The sequence below is a fragment of the Ammodytes marinus genome (assembly GCF_949987685.1).
Source record: "Ammodytes marinus genome assembly, chromosome: 14".
In the NCBI taxonomy this organism is placed as follows: Eukaryota; Metazoa; Chordata; class Actinopteri; order Uranoscopiformes; family Ammodytidae; genus Ammodytes; species Ammodytes marinus.
Genome location: NC_137218.1, coordinates 21,251,785 through 21,273,183, shown reverse-complemented (window position 1 = coordinate 21,273,183; position 21,399 = coordinate 21,251,785). Strand labels below are relative to the sequence as shown.

At 42.5% G+C, this 21,399-nt stretch overlaps 1 protein-coding gene across 2 annotated transcripts; it reads right to left on the bottom strand.

Moving 5' to 3' along the window:
• Positions 1–797: 797 nt before the first annotated feature.
• Positions 798–20,993, bottom strand: kdm6bb (lysine (K)-specific demethylase 6B, b). 2 transcript variants are annotated; one of them, XM_080041713.1, is made up of 22 exons: positions 20,871–20,967; positions 18,260–18,402; positions 15,799–15,855; positions 15,424–15,547; positions 14,149–14,205; positions 13,726–13,933; positions 13,409–13,600; positions 13,116–13,271; positions 12,731–13,015; positions 9,744–12,271; positions 9,521–9,647; positions 8,609–8,714; positions 7,704–7,909; positions 6,546–6,691; positions 6,392–6,460; positions 6,152–6,300; positions 5,906–6,020; positions 5,522–5,709; positions 5,240–5,381; positions 4,389–4,515; positions 4,104–4,274; positions 798–3,582 (listed from the first exon to the last, which is right to left on the bottom strand). In XM_080041713.1, the coding sequence occupies exons 4-22, from the start codon at positions 15,540–15,542 to the stop codon at positions 3,559–3,561; spliced, it is 5,115 nt and encodes a 1,704-aa protein (XP_079897839.1). In that variant the 5' UTR covers positions 15,543–15,547; positions 15,799–15,855; positions 18,260–18,402; positions 20,871–20,967; the 3' UTR covers positions 798–3,558. The 2 variants fall into 2 exon arrangements, with proteins under 2 accessions (XP_079897839.1, XP_079897840.1); XM_080041714.1 differs by lacking the exon at positions 18,260–18,402 and having other exon boundaries at positions 20,871–20,993.
• Between the last annotated feature and the right edge of the window lie 406 nt (positions 20,994–21,399).

The following is a 21,399-nucleotide window of genomic DNA, read 5'->3' as shown; positions in this document are numbered from 1 at the left end:
CTAAATAACAGGGAGCCTTATGGCATCTTATTCGTGCTCACCTAGTTTTCATTTACTTGCAACTAATGTTAGACAGATACATTTATGTGACCATACCAAGTGTCTGCAAACTCCCATTCCTGGTATACACTATTGTTGAGAATAAAAAAAACATAATAAAAACTAAAAGCTTATTTATTTCCATTGTGGTGCTCTGTAGAGAAAGCCTATGATGACAGATATCCAGGTCAGGTACTGGTATTTAGTCATTAAGACTAAAGGTTTTTCTATCATGTAAGTAGATGTTAGTAGATAATTCACCCAAAAAATGTATGTGCTGGTGAAACTATGGTCAGAGGTTTACCAAAGCTTGCAATCGACTGGATTCATCCTTTGGACATACACCACACTTGCATCCCTAAGGCCAGACAAGGGCTAGACAATAAACCCAGCACTCTGCAAGTAATAATGAAATATTATATTAAATAATAATTCAATATTTACATATTTTACCTGAGCTCATCAAAACTCATTTCATAAGGATGCCAGTTTCATGTGAAGTTATAAAGTTGCGACTGAATATGGCCTACTCAGAACACATACTGTATGAGAAACAATATGGAAGACCGTTTGGAATCATGCAGTAAAGGATTGAGAGTTTAGGAATTTTGCTCGCATGCAATCTTTTCTGTTGATGGCAAACTTATCAGAGACCTGATCATTCTCCATATCCTGCACATCCCCGTGGACATGTAGGGAGAGCACTGGCAACTGCGGACTACGGAAAGGAAATCAAGGGGCAAAAAAATTCATGTATATATAATTTATCAAAACCTTTTATTTTTCTTGAACAACAATACAATATGTCACAGATAAAATCACAGAGGGACTTAAGACAGGTCTGGCTCAGGTTTTTTCTTCTATGTGAGTTATTTTTTGAAAACAAGAAGTGCAGCATAAATCAAACAAGTCAAGAGGGAAAAGAACATTATTACATCTGTCAAATAATACTATTAATGAGGACAGTACACATACACAAAAACAAAACAAAACCTCGACATCATCAAAATGCACATCCCTAAAAGTTTCTGCAAAAGTGTCAAGAATTACAACTACTGCTAATGCTCCTCTTAAAACCCCTAATGCCTCACAAGATTATGAATTTCATACAATGGCAAGAAAAAAAAGATCTTGTATTCATTTGTTAGATACAGTACAAAGACATAATTCCGTTTCTGTAACCAGTAACTGCGTTAAAATGGTTCTAAGCACCAACGGGTGGGTTTGAGGTGTGTGATCTGTTCATACATCATATATGCTGTTTAATGAGGGGGCATGGAGGCAAGGAGGGGTCTAGCACCATGAAAATTAAACCGCCCCCTGATTGCACTTCCCCTATCCACACATGATGACCACACTACAGTTTTAAAATACCTTGTAGCCCCTTATCGAGTGAAGAACCCTTTGATATGCAATAAATATATATGAAAACCACCATGTACAGTATAAATAATGTCACAATTTACAATTTTCCATTTTCTCTGTAATCCAAAAAACTGAAAATGACAACAAAAAGAGGTATAAAAGTGGGAACAAAACTCCCATAGGTGTAATTTAAACTGGAGACCAACAGGATATTTCTAGGTTGTATTATAATGTAGCAACAACAAAAACAAGTGACTGAGGTGGACATATTTTGACCACATACAAATTAGATTTTCTGATTAAGAACAAAACAACATAGGTCTTCTAGTAAACCCCAAAAAAGATACAGTATGTACAGTAAGTGGTGTGCACGGTCTAATGAGGGCAGGGGGTACGATCTGAAAGCAGTGATGCTGAACATCCATTCAAATGATTAAAAAATGGGCGTTGCCCATGAAACAGTCCATAATCTAATAAAGAATCTAAACTTTTGAACGTACTTTGAAGCATAGCTAGACAGACTACGCTCAAACCAATAAATGGGCCGTTATTAGCTTATTGCAGGTACATCTGTAGGTTGTCTGTTAAATAACACCATTGCAGTATAGAAATGCCAAGCAAGGGGTCACTATTAAACAGTTTGTCCACCAGAGGGCACTAACAAGTGGATCATTTTCAACTGTAAAATGTATCGCTTAGTTTGTTTCTTGGTGATTATGTTAGCAGAAAAAATGTTCCCCAAGCATTATAACTGGTTAAAATGGACTGGTTAGTATATGTAGCCTCAGCAAAGTGAGATACTTTTATTTTGAAGGACTGTCTAAAAAAACAGAAAAAATGTAATACAAAATTATGACCGGGCCTTTTGATGTCATGTCTTAATTCATGTGCTCTTCATGTTAAACAGAATATACAGTATATCAAACCCCCTGGCAGTGCATGGGCTGAGCCTCATTATGACGGATGCCTGGAGCAAAATTAAAACACTGAGTCGCCATTCAGTCCGGCATCACTGGCTTTTGCATTTTAAGATTATGATTGTGTGTCTCTTTGGACATATTACTTCTAGATCAACGGGCACTTCACTGACCACCCCCAATTAGGCCGCCTATGCACACCACTGCGTATCCCATAAATTCATTCACAATTTACAATTATTTATTTTCTCTCTGTCATCTAGATAGAAATGAGAACATAGCAACACAAGAGGTATAAAACTGGGATAGTTTTCCCATTCCAAAAAATTAAAACGACACCATTGTCCCGTCTGTTTTCTGGGTGTATCAAAGAAACCACACCAAAAACTATTTAGCTGGACTAGTGAAAGAACAAACCAAACCCACATTTTTTTTTTCATCCACATACTCGGTTTTTTAACTAAGAAGTAAACCCGTATTTTAGAGAAACTGATACAAGTTTTAAGTAAAACAACAAAACCTTATTTGTGTGTGTCTAATTACCTCTCCTCTAAATACAGTTCTCAAGGCCAATGTGGTGTACTTCTTCTAAGCTGGTAAAACTTGTTAAATATCCCACGAGAATAAATAGGATTGGAATAGCACCTCAAAGGATATACAGACAGGAGTTACACATGTCAGAGTTTACCTGAATACCAAACAAAAACAGGAACCAATACGATGCCAAATGTGACAATCAGCTACTTCTCCTGCGAAGCCATTCCCCTGCTGGTACAACGGAATCACAGCAAATTCTTGGACATATAGAATAACTAGATTGGTGTAAAAAAGTTCTACTGAATTTGCATAAAAGTACCTGAATTAATACACAGATCGGGCTACTTGACGCTTTTGAATCACAGCAGTATCCATTGTAACATATAACCTGATTTTCAGTGCTAGCAGTGCTCACATTATTTTTTTTCTTGTACACATTTAAAATGCTTTTCATGAGAAGTACCAGTCTAGTCATTCTATTTTCAAAACACACGTCCAATCGGCAGCTGGTATGGGGAAGACGGTGAGCTATAGGTGGATTGGCTGAGTGTCCATACCTTATTGAGTGATGTAAACAAAATACTGAGTAAACGTGATTGGCTGATTCAAAGAGTGTTTTCAGGAATGGATTGCCTTGAAGACAACATTTGTGCTGCCATTAGAGTTTTGGTTATGGCTGAAAGACACCAGAGCGCAGTCCTCACTTTGGACAGGGCAATGGAGCCTGAAAGGGAAGACAGACAGAGAGATATACAATATCGATACTTGTAAATACCACAATACCGATCTTTGCGATACTTTATCAATACATCATTTGCAAAAATAGATAAAATATATATACATTTATAACACTGTTTACAAATTACATTTCAAAATGTTTATCTTAGCCTGCACATACATGCAGTTTTGAGTTTTTCACTGATTGAGGCAGATGTTAATTGCTCTGTTTAAACTGCACAAGAAGTAGCACTAAGATGATTTACCTATAAATGAAGTTGAATCTTTAACTGTGAAATACAAATGCAGGTCCAACTCTTCTGAGTCGGATTGCATAGAAATAAACAGTATTGGTTTAACATTGTGTTTAGACAGTACACTATGAGAGTTTTTCTAAAGATATATCGCAATATATCGCCTCTGTTGTAGATCGCAATATATCGTATCGTCACCCCTGTATCATGAAACGTATCGTATCGCCAGATTCTTGCCAATTCACAGCCCTATTACACACAAAGTGATACTGACCAGCGTGAAGCTATTGTAGGTGTTCATCAGTTCCTCCATCCGATACTGTTCCAGCACCACCACTCCTGCCAGTGACGGGTTCTTAGCTCGGGCACAGTCCTCGCACTGCACCACGTAGCTTTTCTTACTGCTGTTCTCACTGGTCACCAACAGCAGGGCAAACACCTCCAGCTGCACACACATGGTTTTTCGGCATGTTAATATCATGTTTGTAAATTCATCTGCACCACGCACACAAATGCACAATTTATTGTACACACAGGTGGCAAAGGCCCAGGGACTCACATCACAGTCATTGCAGTAGTAAGCTGGCTCGTCCTTCACACGACCCTGGTAGCTGATCTTCTTCCCCGCAGCCTGCAGCTGGTCTCTCAGAATCTGGATGTGCTTGATGGACTGCATCAGGCAGTGTCTGATGGAGACAATGGGGTTGGGCGATAATATGGTATTAACCTGTCATGAGAAAATATCTGCTGTGTAATGTGCAGATGTTTCTAATAAATGCCGTAAGAGTATGTGTCAGTGTCCAGCAGCACCACTATGTTTCAAGATGCTATAAAAGAGATGACACTGCATGTAAAAGGATGCAGGCTTAATTTGTCAAGCAAAGAGCTTGTCAAAAAAGGACAAAGCTATAAAGTCACGCTCATACTAGCTATGCGTCACATGACATCCTCTTATTAGAAGGGATAATAAGAAAGAAAATATGGCCAACGCAAACAAGTTGGTCCCGAAAAATATAACTGCTGCTGCGTAAATATAAGTGTGCATGCTACTTAACATACTTTAAAAGGTAAATTACATGCAGTGATTTGTTTTATGTAGGTTGTATCAAGTTACATTGTGATGTGTTTAAGAACTGTTCAGTAAAAATGTATATTTGTCATAGCCATAGGTAACTTCATCGTGATTAGTTCAATGTAATCTTGTAAAATGAAGTGTTAGGCGAGAATCTAAAATGAATAGGCTACAGTTTAAATATTATTACCCAACGGTATTTCCGTTTCCCGGGGTAGAATTTGGGGAAGGGTTAGAATGGATAATTTTGATAACACACAAACCCTAGCGGACAGCGGAAGATGTCATCACACTCACACACACACACACAAAGATAACGCACAGATAAGGGATCTTACTTGATCATCTTATAGGTGTCCTGGTCGCTGATTTTGATGGTGCGCGCCACATTCCAGGTAACGTGGATCATTGGAACAATTGACTTGACCTTCTTCACCTCGTTCCACTCAAAGCGCTCCAGAGCGAGTTGATATTGATACGCTGGACAGAGAAGGAGAGCCAAAAAAACACAAACAGGGGTGAGGTGAAAGTAGGCAGCACGGTAAACTGCATATTTGACTTGTAATTTGGGACCAAGAAACGGCTGGCTATCGGGTTTGAAGCTGCCGTCTTTCTCTCACAGTTGAGCGGTCCCACGTTCCAGGCGATGTTGTTGCACCAGCCCACCGCCTGGACCCAGTGCACGGTCCCAGCATTGATCCACACCAGGTCCCCCGGCCTCTGAATGAAGCGGTACACGGGAATGTTGGAGCTGTAGAGGTCTTCCAGGACCGGCCACCACGACCCTGTGAGGTAGTCTACTCCATGCCTGAGGGACACAGCATGCAATATATTCGCAATCCAGCATGCACAGATACTGAAGCTTCTTGATATCTTATCTAACTAGTCTATCTAATTTATCTATCTATCTACAAGCAGCACTGAATGGGTTGATGTGGACTATGAAGGCTTGTCAGGTGGTATAAATATATCCATCTATCTGTCAAAAATAAATCGTCACTCACTTCTCACAGAATGTGTTGATGGCATCCCAGTAGTGCTCGTGGACAGCAAACCACTCACAGTCACCAGGCCCGATATTGATGTTGACTGAGCAGAAATTGTTGTTCTCCTGATGACCTTTCGATAAAAGTAAAGAGCAGATAGCGGATCGTGAGGAGATATTCACTGATTTTGACAAAAGGTGTTCTTCTTGACAACAGGTGTTCTCCAGAATCACTGACTTTCTTTGCTGTCAAACACACACTGACCTGGCGTGCGGCTGCCTGGCACCTTCATGTAGAGCTGGACGGTGTTCATACCCAGGATGGTGCTACCCACATGACTCAGCATGTTGTTGCTGGACTCCACGCGCATGAAAGCTGGCAGCTTCAGCAGCTCCTGCAGCTGGGGCTTCCACCTTTATAAATAAATGCGACAGGTAATGTGAAACGACAAGGACCATCAGCCAGCTCAGTTAGAGTGGGCAGAACTAAACAACATCAACTCACCTTTTAGGGTCAGAGAGATCAATGTTGGTCCCAAATTTAATGATCTTCCCCACTGTTTTCTGCTCTGGGCTGGGGAGGAGAACAAAGTCTGGGATGAGACGACAAAGTCAAACAGTGAATTGGTCATGGAAACAGATCACAGTGTGGCGCTAACCTTAGTGTGCTGGCAGCATTAACAGAATTGGCGGATGAGTCAGGACTGTTGGCTAATGTCAGAGCAGCCTTTGCGGTGGCAGAAGGGTCTGAGGGCTCGGCTTGCTCTCCTTCCTCTTCCTCTTCATTCTCACTCTCCTTCTCCTCCTATAACACATCTACATGAGCTTAGCTGACAGGTTGGCCAACAGCTAAAAATGGATGCATCATTGCACAGTTCACTTCAGAGGTAAGTCCTGGTTGTAGATAATGTGAAGTGGATCATTATTCAAGGATTTCATCAGTGCGTAACAGCTGACGATGAATAAAAACAAACATACATCCTAAAGAGTTGCTATGACAAGTGTGCTTACTTTGCTTTTCTTTGGAAATGGCTGGAAATGAGCAGATTAAGGGAGGAATGTTTAAAAAACAGACCACTGTGGTGCAAGGGGCTGAACTAACTGTGGGAAAATATTAAATGTTGATAATAGTGGTTCTATAAGTAACACAATTCTTACATTTTATTTAAAAAAATTGATTATCTTTTCTGTGACTTTCTCTCATGCAAGTCAGATTCGTCTTTACTGGACGATCTTGTAGTAAATCAATGATTCAGTGCTTCAGATGGAGCGTTTGGGAGATTAAATCATTAGCATGATAAACACCACAAATGTGTTCATATAACACTACCTGTTTTAATCTGTTTGTGTGTTAAAAATAACAGTGTAACAGAAAAGTAAAAAGAATGAACTGACATGAAGTGAGATGCTATGGTTGATGATGTTACACTGTGGCTGCAACATAGGTTGATACTGGTCCTGCATTTATAAAGAAAGCATTTGCCACACAACTGTTTTCAAATTCAGCATTAGCATAGTTGATATGGTCAACTGATATATTAAGTTATTCCTACTAATGCATTTTCTTTGAGTATCATATTTAAACCAAATTAGTGGTTTTCTGCTTCCTATAGGGAGTAATTGTATATTACTCATATCATATGACCACTTGTGAAAATATGTTACGAGTGGTTCTTGAATGTGGCCCTTTGTCTGTAAAGCAAGCATTTGGTGCAACTGGTTTACGTCAATGAAAAATGTCTATAATTATATGTCCACGAAACATTTAACCTTACCATGTGTGTGCACATGGGTTTGCCATGAGGGAAAATGTCTACCTGTAGGCTCTCCTGGAAACTTGAGGCCTGGTACTGGGCGTATTTGGCAATGGTGGTGTGTGAGCGGCTGCTTTCACAGGGCCATGTCTGCGACAAACCACTGTGGTTCCAGTTCTCATCAGCGGGCTGCTGAACCTGAGTCCTTACTTCCACCGCATGCTCGGAATTAGCCTCAACCAGTGATTTGGTGGAGAACAGACCAAGGTCTTACATAGGAGAACGAGAGCAGAGAACAGAGATAATTATCAGATACATACAAACTCCAGTACTCAAAAAAATGGTTGTTACCCATTTTTTGTGACATTATTTTGCAACAAAATGCAAAGAAGTATGGCAGGGAGAAAAGCTGAAGGAATACCATTAAGTTTATCTTACTAGAAGATGTAAAATACACACATTGAAACATGCAAACGCATTCAAAGAAGCAATCCTCGATCAGAGAACAGTCTGCTAGTAGACCAGCCATCATGTTAAGGTTTAGCATATACTGTGGGTTACATTCAAATATGGTTTATAAAGACACAATTGTTATCTGACTGGAAATGTGGCACTGTATGCTGCTCTATTGGATCATTGATTATAAAGAGCTGTCCAAACACAGTACTTATTGTTATAACTTATTCTTATGGTTTTCCCCTTTATCTGCAAATTGATGATAATAACTCAAAATATCAAATGTCTCATTTGTGAAGTGTAAAATCGCAACATTTATAACTACAATATATGAATAATTAGTGCTTCCTTCCTTCCTAATTATCTCAAAACAAAAGGCCTAATTAACGTAATTTTTTTTCCAAATCCAAAAACTCAGTTAGGATGAATATAACCTGAATCATTCTTATGGGCTAAATAGAGCAAATTGGTTGGCACAAATTAGATGTGATGAGTGTGTTGTATAAACTTACTAAGACGAAGGGAGCCAGCAAGGCCTCTGATAACAGTAACAGCATTTTTGGGATCAGTGCAGAACTGTAGCAGAACTGGCGAGAAGGCGTCCCTCCTGCTCTCCAACTGCAAAGAAACACAAAAACTTAAGCTGTCTATTTATGTACATTTGAACACAATAATTTTGAATCTTGCAAACAAATGTAAAATGTAAAATACTGACAGTAGGTTGGAAACGTGTAGAGGTCTTGAAACAAGGTATTAGCAGGTCGATAGCAGCTCTCTCTGCTGCTATCGCGAAAACGATCCAAGACATAATTCAAGAGTTTTCAATTATTCAAAGAATTATGGTGGTGGTTTACAGTTATATTCATATAATAACAAGGCTATGAGTCTACACTGCCAGGGGCCTAGTTGAGGCTGTAGGCATTTACGCACATCAGTGCTTTGAGCTAAATGCTAACACCAGCATGCTAACATGGTGCAAATGACAATGCTAGCATGCTAATCTGATATACTGTATAGGGTGACTATGTTCACAGTCTTAGTTTAGCTTGTTATCTTGCTAACATTTTCTAGTTAGCACTAAACACAAAGTACAGCTGAGGCTGATGAGCTTTGTGAGTATTAAGTTATATACCAAAGTATTATTATGACTAATTAAGATGTTGGCGATTAATTTAAGGTTGAGGATCACCTAAGTCATTACGATTCATCCTGATGGGAGTGGCTCATGAATGATTTTCTCCCAGACCATCACATTGGCTACCTATAGAGACGTTTTAGTTCAGAACAAAATGGTGACGAGGCTGACCAACCGACCTGCAGACCGATATTGCCATCCTTCGAACCACGCTGCTTGCATGGCTAGAAAGAGGTTGTTAGGGTTGAGGTTTGGATCATTTTGATTATGGTAATCCGTGTCAACTCACATATATGCTTGGTGTTGGAGGATTAAGCTTTTCCCGTGGAATGAGGATCTCCATGTTAATGTTAGGTTTAACGGAGAAAGCAGGAAGTAGGTAGGACTCCTTGAATTTACCCTTCACCATTGTCCCCCTGGAAAAAAAATAGAACAATCAAAGAAAAATATGTCAAGAGGAACCACTAAGTTCTTAATGAGATGCCCAGACTAGGGGGGGCCTTATTACTCACTTGCAAGATCTGATCACTTCATTGGCAGTGTTTTCGATGGTGATCTTGGAAAGAGGAACTCCTTTTTCCTCAACCTCTGATATGTTGAAGGTTTGTCTTCCAGCACTGTCTATTTTAATCAAAATGATCTTTAGCTCCTTAGACAAGCACAATGCTTTCAGTTTCAGTGGGTCAGCTGAAGCTGATGGGCAGGGAGGTTTACTTGCTGGTGTGGGTAATTTGGATGAATTGATCATTACTTTTGACGCTGAGCTTGAGGTCTTTGCAATTGTGTTTTCGGCTGCTGAGGATGCCTTATTTCCTAACTCGCCAGCCTCTTCCTTCTTTACTGGTATCTTCTCCTTAGCACTCCCAGTGTCCACCCTTTCTTTCTGGGTGCCTTTGCCATGCAGGGTTTGATTTTCTTGAGGAATCTTGCTATTCTTTCTATCTTTGTCTGGCCTCGGTGAGTTTCTAGAGATGACAAGCACTGAGGATGAAACGTCCATTTCTTTCAAACCCCTTTTTTCATTTGCTTTGTTTTTAGGGCAGGTGACCCTGCTTTCTTCTGTCTTGATCTTAATCTTGATTTCCCCTTCTCTTCCTACATCCTTGTCCTTTTGTTTTCTTTTTCTGTCTGTACGTATCTGTTGTTTCTCGTCCCTGTTTCCTCTATCTTCCTTGGTAGTGACTGTAATGAGGCCGGTGAAAGATGCTGTATGGGTTGTGGTCACTCTTAGCTTTGCACTCAGTGACCGGTCCAAAAGAGAGGACTCTGTTATCTCAGTGAGTTTCTCCATATCGTTACCCTTGTCTTGTTTCTCGTTTATATCCAGATCAATTTCTTCCTGCTTATCCTGCAGGTCGTCCGCGACAGGCTCCCTCATATATGTCGGACTGTGGGATTTCAAAAGCACGTCTGAGGTAGTGCCAACTGGTGATTGATTACCTGGTTTCGACGATGCTGTGGGCTCCGTTTTTGTGGAGAAATCCTGATCCTCGTGAATCTCTGGCCCCAATGTAAGAGAAGAGGAGTACCTCACTCCTCTAGCGGTGCTAGAAGGAGGCCCCCCAAATGGGCCACCTCGACATGTGACCCTCTGGCCTCCCAGGAAGTCGGCCAGGCTCTTGAAGACATCATCCAAGCCTGTTTTATGGTGGCAAAGCTCACGGAGAAGAGAGCTAGAAGACTTTTCCCCAGTGCTGTCCACTACGTCTTCTTCTTCCTTTTCTTCCTCAGCAGCTTGTTCACTTGCACAAGGTCGATCACAGGGTTCAGACAAATCCTTGTGGGAATGATCATTCAGTGTACCCTCACAAGGCTCCTTACTCATGTCATTAGTGCCCTCACTGTCCACAGGAGGAGGAGAAAAGCAATGGGTGGGGCTGGGCTGGAGGACAGGTCTACTTATAACTCCCTTTTCTAGCTCCTCCTCATCTTCTCCCAGAACTGATACTGGAGAGCCCTGCCAGCTGAGGACAGGAGGGGTATTCGCCATGTTGTCTCCAATTTCCTGTAAACCTCCCATCACAGCCACAGGCTGCAGGTCTGGGGCGTTGAGTACTCCTCCCTGCCCACCGTCTCTACAATGGGTGGGCTGCTCTAAGCTAACAGAACATGCTTTCGTGAGAGGTGCTAAGGCTTTAAACAAAAGGGAGGGGAGTGTATCATCAGGCTTTGCTTCTGGTCTGTCCTCTGATTGGGATGAGATGGTGGTGGGTTTCTTCCTAGTCTGGTTTGGGCTGGTGTTCTTGTGAAGGGACTTTATTAGATGTTTCTTGACATGGGGTTTTGGGGGACTGCTGTTTTTCTTGGGCATTTTCTGATTTTCTGATTTTGAGGATGGCTGTGTTAAAGTATTTGTTGACGGCCTGTGTGTCTTCTCTGCTCGTTCACTCCTCTCCCTGTGCTTGTGTTTGGGTGGTGATTGGCCCTGGTTCTCCGGGTATACAGTTGAAGTCTCCTTTGTACTCAGTTTGGTCCCTCCTAAAGAACAGGAGGGAGAAATGGAAGTACACATTTCTTTATTTTTCAGGCCTAGCTTCCTTTCCTTCCTTGCTGCTTTATCCCTCTTCTTTTTTCGCTCGGCCTCTTTTTTCTTCCTCTGCCTTCTTTCCTCAACATTTCTCACTTTTTTCACCATCTTATCCGTTTTTGTTTGGTCTTCCAAATCCTTCTCCGACTTGTTTCCTCTTGACCTGTGGTGGGGAGACTGTCGTGAGCAGGGGGACTGCGAGGTCTTTCTGTGTTTGACATCTGGAAACCTGGATTTCTCAGCTAGGCTAGGTCTCTGGGGATGATTCGGGCTTCCCTGGAGTTTCTGCTGTCCACTGAGGCCAGAAATGCATGGGTGAATATTAAATGAATCTTTTCTGGCACTGGCAACTGTGTATGAAGATGGACTCGAAGGGGCGCGTGGACTACTGGAAGTAGAACCTCCATCTCTAGAACTGCAAAGGATGGATGAATAGGGAGGGGAGTCTGCACCAGAGCACTGAGAGAAGGCTGGATCCCTTGAACTTCCCCTCTGATGGGTGCGCTGAGGTTCCTGCAGAGGCAGCATTACAGTATATCTGTTTAAACTTTTGTTCAGGAATAGGACACTAAGTTATATAGAACCAAATATATGTGCTGTGTTATGACATTATTTGTAATTCTAAGAGCAACTTAGATTATCTACTTGATTAAAGGTGGAGTCAGTGATTATGGATATTGCTTTTTGTCAAAATCAAAGGAAAAAAATCTAGTTTTAATACACAGCCCAGTTCCTGTAAACTGGTATGGAAACTAAGCATACGTAAACAAAGGGAGTCATGGTAGCTAGCAACACGCCTGCTTGCATAGCCTAGGCTGTGTATTAACACCACCATTTTCTTCAGTGTACACACAGTATGGACAGTTAGCGGATCGTGAGGAGATATTCACTGATTTTGACACAAAGTGATTTTGTCCTAAAAACGCAAATATATTTCTTTGTGTTTATGCTGTTCAAATGAAGATTTCTCACTGTGCTTTGTTTGTGGTAATGGCTCCGGGAGTCCTTCTGCTCAAGAGAGTGTAGGGGTGGGTTGTGCTGTAGGGTTCTGGGGTGGCCTGTGTGCCGCTGAGAGTGGTGATGATGGTTTTGGTGGCTGTAAGGCACACAGGTTTGGTCTGCTGGTGAAGACGAGATTTTCCGGTCCACCTTCCCTCTGTTGCCATGATGTGGTGTTCTGCTGCTGCAACTCTGGTTAAGGGCTGCTAAGTTACCGTTGCTGAAGCCATGTCCTCCGTCTCGCAGTTTAGAGGTTTCCTGCAAATTTCAAAAAACAATAGTAGAAGTTGAATCAGAAATTATCAACATGTTCAGTGTTCAGTTTTATAGTGATCAGTTACTGACCATACAAGCTTACCTGTTGCTGTGTTGTTCTGGTCCTGTGGTCAGAATGGTGGCAAGGACCCAACCTTTCATTTAGGGGCGTCCAGTCATCTTGGTTGCAGCGGTGGTGGCGGGGGGGTGACGGGGCATGGGCAACTAAAGGTAAATGCCTTAATCCAGGATGAGATGACTGAACAGAGAAGCATAAATATCCTGTCATAGTAGATGGGATTTTTTTTACCAGTGGGTGGTGCTACTGCACATGGATAAAAAGGCTATATTTAACTAAGGGATTTGATTGTGTTGTGCTTAGTCAACAAACCGTACCTGCTCAGGGCCAGAGTCCCTTCTCCTCTTGATAGGACACTCTCGACGCTGGTGAAGGGCTGGCCGTTTCCAGGGTCCTGGTCTATTGTTAACCATTCTGCCTGGAAAGCTCCTGTGGCAGTCTGAGGGGGCCCATCTCTCTGGTGGGGACTGGAGTTCTCTGTTGTTGCGATGCAGGCGGGGACCCCCATGCTAACAGTAGAAATAGTAAAGGCATAATAAGTCATAATCAAAGAGACCAAATGATGACACACTTCTATTTCCAAGAACAATGTGAACTCAATAAAGTAATGTTGTTCCAGTTCTACAGGTCTCACCACAGGGCCGCTGACATTGTTGCCCCAGTTTGCGTAGCGGTCTCCTGGCCCTGTTAGATAACTGTTGATGGTGCCAGCTCGTTGGTGGAATGAGTGTGTGGAGTTGTGATGCCAGTCCTGGGCCTCTTTACCTTCCCAAAGACGTAGAGGCTCTCTGTGGCCCTTAGAGACACCCCTGTCCTGGACATGGTTGATTGTCCTCTCCCCCCTAAGAAAAAGATCAGCTGCACTAAGTAAGAGGTATCATGATGTAGATACTGATTCAAAACATGAAGCAACAGCATGACACAAATTGGATTTTAGTAGGCCACATCACATACAAGTAAGAAATATGTTGCAGTAACTTATTTGAGAAATATTACCTGTGCTAAAAGCAACCCATATTTCAAAATGAATGAATAATATTTAGAGTGTTTTACTCACCTATTGTAGAGACGATCTGGTGGTGGATGATGTGATTGATTGCGCCCTTCCTGGCATCTGTAGAAACCGAAAATATTAAGAGAATATTTAGCGTCTCAAGGTTATAGTGCAGAGAGTTGAATTCTAAGTGTAAGAATAAAGCAAATCTTCACTTAGATTAGTTTTTTAACCATTTATCCATTAGTTTCTATTTCTAACTGTTTGCTTTTCAATTATTTATTTATTTTATTATTTCTTAATCAGGAGTTCATTTGTTGATGATTGCAAATTGATCAAGAATCAGAAAATAGATGTTATTTCAGGGGCTTTTTTCGTATGCCAATTTTAGTGACTCATGTTTAATATCTCATTGGAAAAGACAAGCACCCACATTTGTAGCATTACACTTATTTGACCTCACTGAAAATGGAGTTTATTTGCAGAGCTTGTTAATAAAGCGCTTTTGAATAAGGTTTGTTTACATAGCTATTTTCGGAGCCTCGGCTGTGTATTAACACCAGACTTTTTTCAGCGCACACATTCTATGGACAGGTAGCAAACACTGAGTAGATATTCGCTGATTTAGACAAAAAGTGTTTGAGATAACAATGCCCTATTATGCCTTTGGCAATATTTATCAACTGGATTAGATTACATTTTGATCGAAAAAATATTTATTGTGGGCAAGTCCTTTATGCTACTGCCTGGGTTCGGCTCCAGCCTGGAGCCTTTGCTGTATGTCATCCCCCTCTCCACCCTCTGTCCTTTCTGTGTCTATACTCTCCAATAAAGCATTGAAAAAATAAATAAGTATTGTGTGTTTAAGTCTCTCTGGGAGTCACACCTTTTTGCCAAAGTTACAATTAGAATACCACTGCAAAAATGACAATCAGACAGCCACACATACAATCATACTCATTAGAGCCAGCCTCAACTGTTGCAGCTGAATAGTTTGAATGGGGCTTCTTTCAGCTGCAGCTGAAGAATTTTCTAATTCATTAAGAGTCCTGCTTGTTTAAACCGCAGATGGGCTCATGCTCACAGCTGCAGTTACGAGCTTTTCAGGAATATGCTCAACACATTTTCAGTTGATCAGTCAGTCCCTTAAAGTGATGCTCATCTTAAATCAACAGACATAACAAAGGCTGGGGGCCCACCTGCTGGAATGACCCTTGTTACCCTCAAGTTGATCCACAGTCCATTCTCTACACTTGTGGTGTCAAAGGCATTTTTATTGTATCTGTTATGACATGCAGAACCATTAAGTGTGTGAGTGTGTATGAAGGTGCTGCTTACCGTTCTGTGTGGCTCCAGGGGCGACTGTTTACAGGAGCCCATTGTCCTCTGTTAGGACCTCCAGGTGGATAGGAGTCCCATGTGTTACGGCCAGAGTACAGCTCTGCTGGGTGATACATGCAGCCTGTAACAAAGACGTTGTTTTGAATGTGTAAGAAATTCAGATTTTGAACAAAGAGATGAACAAATTAGTAAATGTGATATGTAATTTAACAAAAGTCTGAAAACTTTAAGTGCAACACAGTGCTGCACCCTTTGACTGCTGTAATCACTGACTCTGTATATATTACATAGGGCTTGTACGCAACAAAAGAGTCATACACACACAGGCTCACACACAGAGTGCAGAAGTAGAAACAGATGTTCTGTGCTTACCAGTCTTGGTCTGTGTTTGGGAGGCCCTCCACTCCACACCTGAGAGCAGAACGCAGCCTGTGGACATAAGAAATGTATAAGAGAAACATTCTTTATATGAAAACATGTTTTCTTCAATACAATATACAGTAAATTATTTTATTCTGCTTAACAACAAAACAGTTTTTTTTACCTTGTGAGCCTGTGATTTACATAAAGACTAACTATGCCATTTTGTGTGTATCTACTAGATTTGACAGTATTCCCTCATGCTGCACTGTATCTGTTCAGCAGTCATATCATCAGTCAGCCAGAGCTCCACTGTACAATTAGCCTCTCTCTAATCGCTGCTGTCCAGCAGCCAACACAGCCAGTGGCCATCCAATGATATAAAAAAAATATGGCACTAAGATGAAGGACCATGGCAACCTTGCTTTAACAATACATAAATGCAGAGAAAAATGGGTGGGCTGCTGTCGTTTTTTTCACCTTACAGTATAAGCTGTTCCTGTTTTTTCTCTTTCAAGGCTCTCAATATGAACAGCATCCCATCCTCCATCCAGTCCAGACCAACACAACAAAATGTAGTTCATATGTGGTAAATAACATGGATCCAGTTACCCAGGAGGACAATGAACAACTTCAGGTGTCGCCAAATAGTTAGGACCTGAGCCACATGACTTCCTCTCTCCATGGACAATGGTCATGCACAACTATACCAGGCTGGTTACATCTCTGCAGAAGTTTCTAACTTACTGCCTGATCAAAATGACAAAACCACATCCTCATTTGCCTATTCTGCATATTTAAATTTGTATACCCCCCCCCCACCTAGATTTAAATATAAATGTTGCTTACAGTGGTCTCTGTCATCATGGATCGAAAAGAAGAAGAACACTGTCTATTTCTGCTGCCACAGTCTTCACCACCATGTTGAAGATAGCTGACCCCATAAGGATCGACTTTGCATACTGATGAAAGCCTTGCTATCCCGATGATAGGTTACACCTCTATATGCGTGCCATTTCCCGCAGCTATTTATAAATAGCATGAAGAACTTTCTCTGTGAGATTTCACCACTTCCCTAGTGGAACATGTCTGTTTCATACAGGTTTTTTTTTTTTCTTGTGGTGAGACAGCCGTTGTTGCAGCCGATGCTACTATGACCTTTGTGTGAGTGCTGAATGAAAGCTGAGTGAACCACCTCCTCAAGAGTCCATTTCCTATCAGTTGCTAGAGCAACTGGAGCCAGACGTTTCTTGCTGCTATGGCTTGGGGGCTTTTTAGAGTCAACTGCATTTAGATTTATTTTTAGAGCAGAAAGAGTAGACACAGCTTTCATCAAGATACAATGTTATACTGCACACATACGGTAAAGTAAAGACTGCATGCCTTTTATGCTAGCATACAGCATGCCATCGGTTGCTATGAAGCTGCACAATAATAGCGATTTTCGTTAGATCCACTCTATTCCTCGTATCTCCTCCTGTTTCACTAAAATCTGTCCGATGAGCTTTAACCTCTTCAGCAATTGCTTTAAAGCGTTCCATGACTTTATGCTCAAACGTCATATCCCACAAACGCAACTTTTGCTGATGAGACATTATTGTCCATCCTGAATTGTGTTGAAGAAGTTCACTGTGTGCTTACAATTCCCGCCAACAACTTGCAAACTGTGTTTCAATGTTTGCACGGTGTTGCGACAGTTTCAGACCAGGCGCTGCAATTTTCCTTTGACAAGAAAAGATGCCACCCTGGGCTTGTAACCCTGAGCTTGAAAGGCCATCTGCTGTGGACCCTCCCTGCACTCGCACACTGGGACACACTTTAGTTACAGTGTTATATGTGGGGGGGGGGGGGGGGGAGCAGTCAGTCAACAGCAGCTTAAGTTTGACTCCACAGAACAATGGCTCTGTGCTTTCAGTAGTTTATCCCTCTGTACAGGGTTCAATACAGACATCAGGAATTTTGCTTCAGGCCAAATCTTGATGTGTGCAAAAAGGTTGAAGTTGAGGAATAGAATGCGCAATGCAAACAGCACAGTACGGGAGTGCATTGTGTTAAAATATCCTTTTAATACAATAATCTCCCTGCCTTGAGATATGTGTGCACAAATGAAGTCTTCACAAGCAAAATCTTGAATTCCTCACATTGTTTTGTTGACACCTACTGTTAGGTTGAACCTATACTGTCTACTGAGTCTGCTTCCTCCCTCTGTCTCGTCACCAAGGTAACACTGGTCATGTCTGTCAACGCAGAGGGATGGCCATGCAGCCATTCATGTCTCTTCCGCCTAACCTTTCACAATTTCACCACACTCATCCTGTACGCTACGAGTAAAGCCTTGACAGTTATATGAAACCTGTGTGTGTGTGTGTGTGTGTGTGTGTGTGTGTGTGTGTGTGTGTGTGTGTGTGTGTGTGTGTGTGTATGTGTATGTGTGTGTGTGTGTGTGTGTGTGGATCCTTGTCACCCATCTTACCTTAGAACAAACACTGAGAGAAAAGGGTGGGGGGGGGGCCGGACTTTGGTCTAAATTCAACAATGCTTTCGGTCAACAATAGCAGGACAGCAGACCCGTGCAGTCTCGTATCCCTTTAAATAGACACACTCATCCCCCGCAAGCTGGAGAAACACACACACACACACACACACACACACACACACACACACACACACACACACACACACACACACACACACACACACACACACACACAGTAGAGAGAGTGAGGAAATACCAGAGACAGTTGGTGCGCAGATGTACAAGACAGGGAGCTTTTATTATTTTACATCCAGGGCAGTTTCTCTCCTCCAGTCACTCAGGTATTGCTACCATTACCCTCCTTTATTTCCTTGTCTCTCCCTTCATACAACTCCTGCTTACACACACATTTGCACTGTTGCAAAACCTTCACCCTCTCTAGACAAAGAAGGGGAATGAGATGAGATGAAATGGAAGGAGGAGGGGAGGGGAGAGGACTGATGAGCCGGTAACCTTTGACAGGCAGATTCCGGCTTTCTCTGCTCCCTGCTTCCCTCCTTGTGGCCCGGCCCTGTTGCCCTTGCTATCTTCACGACTTGTCTCGACAAGGCTCCTTTTCTCTCTTGACACCAAACATCCCAACCCTCTTCCCCTTTCCCTCTGCCAGGCTACAGTGTGTGTATGGCTCTGCCTATAATGCCTCACCCTCCCTTTCCTCTGCACGCTGTGTGTCCCCTTGTATCCCTGGCAACCGATGATATCATTTAGTCCAGAGCCGGGAGCAAGGCGTCAAGCAAGGAGGGGAATGTTTGTGTGTGTGTGTGATTTTGACATGGAGGGAGGGAGGGGGAGAGAGAGAGAGAGGGCATGGAATGTAAACTTCCACATTTCCATCATATTTTTTCTGTTCACTTTTCTGTGATGTCTGCAACCTTTTCACAGCCGCTCGGCCAGCTCATTAAAAAAAGAGAAAAAAGCCAATGTGTTGTGAAGTGCTGCTGCATTTCAGCAAGCACTCTCCAATTTGTGTCCTCATTTGGACAAATCAAGAGTCTGTCACATACTTGCACCTCTCACACTATCTGGAGCAGCTCACCAGCTGCAGTGAGCCACTGCAGATGTGCATCTCCTGCTGAGATCTTATGTGTGCGAGTAGAGTAGTAAGGATAGCAATCCTATACCATATAAGGTAGGATGGGCTGCACCAGACCATGCAGGCCCGAGTCTGTCTGGTGGCTCCTCGGCTATAGCTACCACGACATGCAAAACAGAGCAGATGGATGGGGAAGCGAGTGGCGGCGATGCGCAGACAGACAGACAACACACCCTGGAGGCAAAGACAAGTGTGATTTGATTGGATTCAGGCCCGAAAACGTAGTCGCTATCCCGAAGAAAGAGCGTACAGTACAGGCCGAATATCAATCACATTTCTAAAAATAACATCTCTGCAGCCCCGCTTCCCTCTGCTCTATCCCCCTTCTCCCTCTATATTAGCAGCTTTCCCGGTGTATGCTCCATAAAGCACAGCCCTCTGAGGGGTTCTGGAATGTACCAAGGCAAGGTCAAGAGCAAGAAAGAGGGGTGCCATTTGCAAACAATGCAAAATGTACAGCAAAGAAGCGGGTTCAATGGGTTCATAGTGTGTGTGTGTGTGTGTGTGTGTGTGTGTGTGTGTGTGACAGCTGGCTTGTGTGAGATATGGCAACCTAGAATTGCAAGTCCAGGTGCTTACTTAAGCAGGCAATTATATCAAGCACATGAAAGCATGCATTGGGTGCATGGTGTACATTAGCGACAGTAACCATAGATACCATTTGTTTAGTCTATTTTAAAAAGGAAAAGTCAAATATTTGAGGCAGTGGGTTTATAAAAGCAACAACAAAAAAGACTAATTGCTCAACACTGAGCCAAACTTTCAGTGGATGCAGAGTACTCTATGTGACACAGTTTAATCATCACACTTGGTCACACTGTAGATTCTTACTGTACACCACACACACACACACTATCACACACACACACACACACACACACACACACACACACACACACACACACACACACACACACACACACACACACACACACACACACACACACACACACACACACACACACACACACACTAATATTCAACAGTTAAACGTTCCACAGAGCACAGATGTAACCACAACACAAGTGCAACCGCAACTGCTCCCTTTCACTACATTCACCAATCCACATTTCTTCCCCTTGCACTGTGTGTCTGCACTGTCTGCACGTGAGCAATGCATCTGTGCATGAGTGTATGTGTGTGTGTGTGTGTGTGTGTGTGTGTGTGGGCTTCATGCATGAATGTTCAGCACTGTCTGCAGACACACACTGCAGTATGTTCAGTTCAGCCAAGACAGACCTTTCAGAACAATGACACAACACAGAAAAAACTCACAAAAAATCAACAGATGTATACACAGAACATGGACTGTATATAAAACAGACACAGAGACACATAAACAGGAATGCACTCGCACACCATTCCACTTCCACAGTGCACAATGCATGCAGTACATTTCCACTCAGCCATCAGCAAAATAGCACAGCAACCCCTTGCTCTGTAGTCCTCTTTTACCTCTTTCTCTTTCTGCCTGTGTGTGAGTGTCTCTTTGTTCTCTTTTGGTCCACACGCCCCTCTGCTCCCCTCTTTTTCCTCTCTTTCTCTCTCCTCGCCACCTTGTCTCACCCGATCCTCTCTCCTCTGTCTCCTTTCTTCCCCTCTCTCCTCCTTCTTCTTCCTGTTTCCACTCCACACACACACTCTCTCTGATGCTCGGGCTCTCATGGCAGACCCATTCCATGCACAGAGACCGGCGAGGAGGCGGGACCACAGTCGGCCAATCACACGCCACCAGCCAATGAGAGGGGGAGAAAGCTCTTATCTACCACACATTTGCAGTGAACTAGTGGAAGGCAGGAGAAGGAGGAGGGGGAAAAACAGCAGACAGAAAGTCATGGAGGGGGCTCTTTATTTCCCTCTCCCTCTGAGTGTGTGTGTATGTGTACACTTGTACAACCATTTTTGTGAGAACCAAATTCAGTTTTAAACCTTAAGAGTGGGGACATTTTTGCAAAGTGAGGACATTTTGGCTGGTTCTCCCAAC